At 46.2% G+C, this 4515-nt stretch overlaps 2 protein-coding genes across 7 annotated transcripts in view; both read left to right on the forward strand.

Annotated features, from left to right (window-relative positions):
* The window catches only part of LOC123961223 (nuclear factor 7, ovary-like), a 32170-nt gene that overhangs the window by 26483 nt on the left and 1172 nt on the right, over window positions 1-4515 (forward strand). For 2 of the 3 annotated variants that reach the window (XM_046036398.1, XM_046036399.1), the window contains exon 3: window positions 3556-4255. The exons of the other annotated variant lie outside the window; for it this stretch is intronic. In XM_046036398.1, coding sequence (XP_045892354.1) covers window positions 3556-4239 — 684 coding nt within the window. In that variant the 3' untranslated portion in view covers window positions 4240-4255. Of the gene's footprint in view, window positions 1-3555; window positions 4256-4515 lie in introns of those variants that run through there. 3 annotated transcript variants of the gene reach the window in all.
* Window positions 1-4515, forward strand: part of LOC123961221 (E3 ubiquitin-protein ligase TRIM69-like) — a 40655-nt gene that overhangs the window by 13232 nt on the left and 22908 nt on the right. The window lies entirely within an intron of this gene.

Consider the following 4515-nt stretch of genomic DNA (forward strand, 5'->3'; position numbering starts at 1 on the left):
GGCAGCGGAGGTCTACTGACGGGCAGCGGAGGTCTACTGTGGGCAACGGAGGTCTACTGCCGGGCAACGGAGGTCTACTGTGGGCAGCGGAGGTCTACTGTGGGCAGCGGAGGTCTACTGACGGGCAGCGGAGGTCTACTGTGGGCAACGGAGGTCTACTGTGGGCAGCGGAGGTCTACTGACGGGCAGCGGAGGTCTCCTGCCGGGCAACGGAGGTCTACTGCCGGGCAACGGAGGTCTACTGTGGGCAGCGGAGGTCTACTGCGGGCAGCGGAGGTCTACTGCGGGCAGCGGAGGTCTACTGTGGGCAGCGGAGGTCTACTGACGGGCAGCGGAGGTCTACTGTGGGCAGCGGAGGTCTACTGTGGGCAGCGGAGGTCTACTGTGGGCAACGGAGGTCTACTGTGGGCAACGGAGGTCTACTGTGGGCAGCGGAGGTCTACTGTGGGCAACGGAGGTCTACTGTGGGCAGCGGAGGTCTACTGCGGGCAACGGAGGTCTACTGTGGGCAGCGGAGGTCTACTGACGGGCAGCGGAGGTCTACTGTGGGCAACGGAGGTCTACTGTGGGCAACGGAGGTCTACTGTGGGCAACGGAGGTCTACTGTGGGCAGCGGAGGTCTACTGACGGGCAGCGGAGGTCTACTGTGGGCAACGGAGGTCTACTGTGGGCAGCGGAGGTCTACTGCCTCTCCGGAGGCCTCTCTTACGTATTTTCTGCGAGACTGCTGGAATTTAAATGCCTCGGGCAGACGACGCTGAAGTCAGCTTCCGATTCGGCAGTTAAGGGGAAACTTAAGGGAAACCTAAGTGAAAGTTAACTTTCTTTCTTCGCGACCGATTCTTCGTTTTTTGCCCCTCTTGCTGCTGTGAAAGCTGTTACGCATTTTAGGCAAAGCCTTAACGCTGTCTGAAACACTTTTTTAGATTTGAAAAAACTTTATTTTATTTGTGAAAATGAAAAAAGGGTGATTTCACAGCTTTTTCTCCACATGCAGACCTGTGAGGAATAATATAGTCCCGATTTGAGAGCTCTAGGTATAGTGGTTTTGGATCTGGACCTGGTCTAATGTGGTCTGCATGTGGAGAAAAAGCATTGCCCTTTTTTTCATTTTCGCAAATAAAATAGTTTTTCAAATCTAAAAAAGAGTTTCAGACAGCATTAAGGCTTTGCTAATATGCATAACAGCTTTCACAGCAGTTTTAAAACAGAATAATGAAAGAAAGAACCATACACAGATTTTTTAAATAAGCATATTTCTGTGTTTTTCTGCAATATCTTTTTGGTTTCATAAAAAAAACCCTTGGGGTTGCTTAGCAGTTGCTAGGCCAAATCTTGGTGTTGCTATAGCAAATACACCCTCTGGCGCCGCCCCTTACCTTGTGCCAAAAGAAGGTCGTAATCAGCTCAAATCTGAAGGCCAACAAAACCTCACCTGTAGAGCAGGAAGAGGCGGAGCAGCACTGGAAAAGCATGAGAGTTTTTCTCAAATGAAACTTAACATTCGTCTGTGTGTCAGCAGACCTGCAGTACAGAAGAGTCTCTGTTTCTCATGAAAGAAAGTTCAGCTGACTTAACAACACAGCAGAGTCTCTGAGGAACACTGGTGAGTACAGCTGATATTATTTACTGCGTTTCAACAAACAACATTAAGAAAACACTTTGCGGTGCATCTGGGAGTCTTTTTTTTCTTTCTCCTCCCCCTATTGGCTACTGGGGTTCTTGCCTGCCTGTTGCTGGGGTAGGTGCGGCACAGTCGTGGCGTCCTACTCTCACTAACAACTACATTCTTTAACAGGCTTATGCACACACACATGTACACACATGTACACACACACACACAGACACACACAGTCTCACACATAGACACAAACAAATGTAGGTTGTCCCTGGTAGAATTATTCCTGATGCTTTTCTTTCAGTTACTTATTTAAATTAATTATTATTCCAGCTCTCGTGGCTGTGCTGTGTTGCTTATTTAGTGTGCGTGACTGTTTCTTGTTTTCATTGTTCTCTTAGTTGTCTTACTATGTCAGCTGTTTATTGCTGCTGTTCGGCTGGTTGTCTTTTACTATTATTTTTATTGTTTGTGTTTGTTTGTGTTTGTTTGTTGTTGTTTTTCTCCTCCCCAAGCCCCCCTCTCTGTTCTATTGCAGGTTTGGTTGCTTTCTGCAATTGGTGTTTCCCTCTGCTTTTCCCTGTTGTCCCCACCTTCCATCCCCCTTCTCTTGCAGGTCTTGTCCTTTCTCTGTGCTGTTCTGTTTGTGCCCCCCCATCCCCGTGTCTGCCCACCTGTCCGGCCCGCTGACAAATCAATGAGTATATTAATATACTAATATTAAGTATATTAATACTCTCTTGTTAAAGTAAAATCTGTCTGGCACAACATGGTATCCAGCTCACCAAACTTTATACCAGACTGCTGGGCAGGACAAAAAAAAAAGAAACAAACAAGAAAACACTTCAGCTTTCAGGGCTCCAGACTAACTGTTTATACTAGGAGCACTGTGGCCCCTAACTGAATATTTTAGGCAGAAAATTTAGGGGCGAACACCTTAAATCAACCTGCAACGCAACCTTTCACATTTTCCCTATTTTAACTGTATTACAGATAAATGCTTTGGTAATAAATACAAAACTAAAGTAGTTTAAGGAGTTGACAACCCCCCGAGGCAATTTACCCTAACCATCGCATAAGTTAGTGCCTAAACCTAAGTCAGTAAATATATGCATGTCGACCGGCTAACCCTACAGCTGTGCACATCGGCCGTGAGCCCGTTAGCCTCCTTTGTGCTGGAGCGCTATTGCAAACTGCAGAGTATCATATACACGCAAAATTGCTGTTTTGTGTTGTGATGGCAATTCGAGTTTTCAAATAAATCTCATTTTCACTTTTGTCCTCAGAGTGTGGATATGTCTGCTGCCAGCTGTCTGCTGACTGAAGATCAGTTTCTGTGCTCCATCTGTCTGGATGTGTTCACTGATCCAGTCACCACACCATGTGGACACAACTTCTGTAAAACCTGCATCACTGAACACTGGAATACAAATGTCCTGTGTCAGTGTCCGAACTGTAAAGAGGTTTTCAACACAAAACCTGAGCTGCAGGTCAACACTTTCATCTCTGAGATGGCTGCTCAGTTCAGACAGTCAGCTCAACAGAAAGCCAGCAGCAGCAGCACCAAACTGAAGGCCCTGAAGTTCTGCCTGGGGGGTCTGATGTGTGTCTTCATGCTCTGGATGGTTTTAGACTCCAAGACAGAGGAGGCTGTTCCTCTGAAAGAAGAAGGCGTTGAAATCCTGAAAAGACGACTGAGGATTCAGGAGATCAAACGCTCAGTGGAGCTCAGTAAGGAAGATGCAGACAGAGAGATAGCAGGTGGTGTTCAGGTCTTCAGCGCTCTGAAGGAGTCTGTTGAGAGAAGCCAGGCCGAGCTCATCTACACGATCAAAGAGAAGCAGAGAAAGACAGAGAAACAGGCTGAAGGCTTCATCAAAGAGCTGGAACAGGAAATCTCTGAGCTGAAGAAGAGAAGCTCTGCTCCACCCACCAAGGACTGGACAGAAGTCAGCGTCCGTCCACCTTCATATGAGGGGACTGTGAGGAGAGCTGTGAATCAGCTGGAGGAGACGCTCCGTGAACAGATGAAGAAGCTGCTGGAGGCCGAGCTGAAGAGGGTCCAGCAGTATGCAGTGGATGTGACCCTCGATCCTGATACAGCACATCCCTACCTCATCCTGTCTGATGATGGAAAACAAGTTAAACTTGGTGATGTAAGGAAGAATCTCCCAGACAATCCAGAGAGATTTTATCCTTCTGCTATTGTCTTAGCAAAGCAGAGTTTCTCTTCAGGAAGATTTTACTACGAGGTTCAGGTTAAAGGGAAGACTGAGTGGGATTTAGGAGTGGCCAGAGAGTCGATCAACAGGAAGGGACAAATCACAAGGAGTCCTCAGAAAGGTTACCGGACGATATGTTTGATTGAAAATGAGTACTTCGCTCTTGATGACCCTCCAGTCCGTCTCTCTCTGAAGTCTCAGCCTGAGAAGGTGGGGGTGTTTGTGGATTATGAGGAGGGTCTGGTCTCCTTTTATGATGTTGATGCTGCAGCTCTTATCTACTCCTTTACTGGCTGCTGCTTCACTGAGAAACTCTACCCGTACTTTAATCCTGGTCTTAAATATGGTGGTAAAAACTCTGCCCCTCTGATCATCTCTCCTGTCAATCACACTGAGTAGAACAAACATTTGATTTCCTACATTTAATGTAATAAATGTATCTTTTATTTCTGATACATTGTTGATTTGTCAAATTTTTCTCAATATTTGTTTTTCTTTTTTTACTACAACACACTAATTTTACAGCTCTGATTGATTTTATCTACTGTCGTCTAATTTATTCTACTGACTGCATTACCTGCCCTCAAGACTGTTAAATAATCAGAGATAAGAAACTTTTGCATGTTCCTTAAATGTCTGGCTGCCAAATCCAAAACTTTTGTCTGATCATTGTTT

This window comes from Micropterus dolomieu, linkage group LG22, assembly GCF_021292245.1.
Source record: "Micropterus dolomieu isolate WLL.071019.BEF.003 ecotype Adirondacks linkage group LG22, ASM2129224v1, whole genome shotgun sequence".
Classification (NCBI taxonomy): domain Eukaryota; kingdom Metazoa; phylum Chordata; class Actinopteri; order Centrarchiformes; family Centrarchidae; genus Micropterus; species Micropterus dolomieu.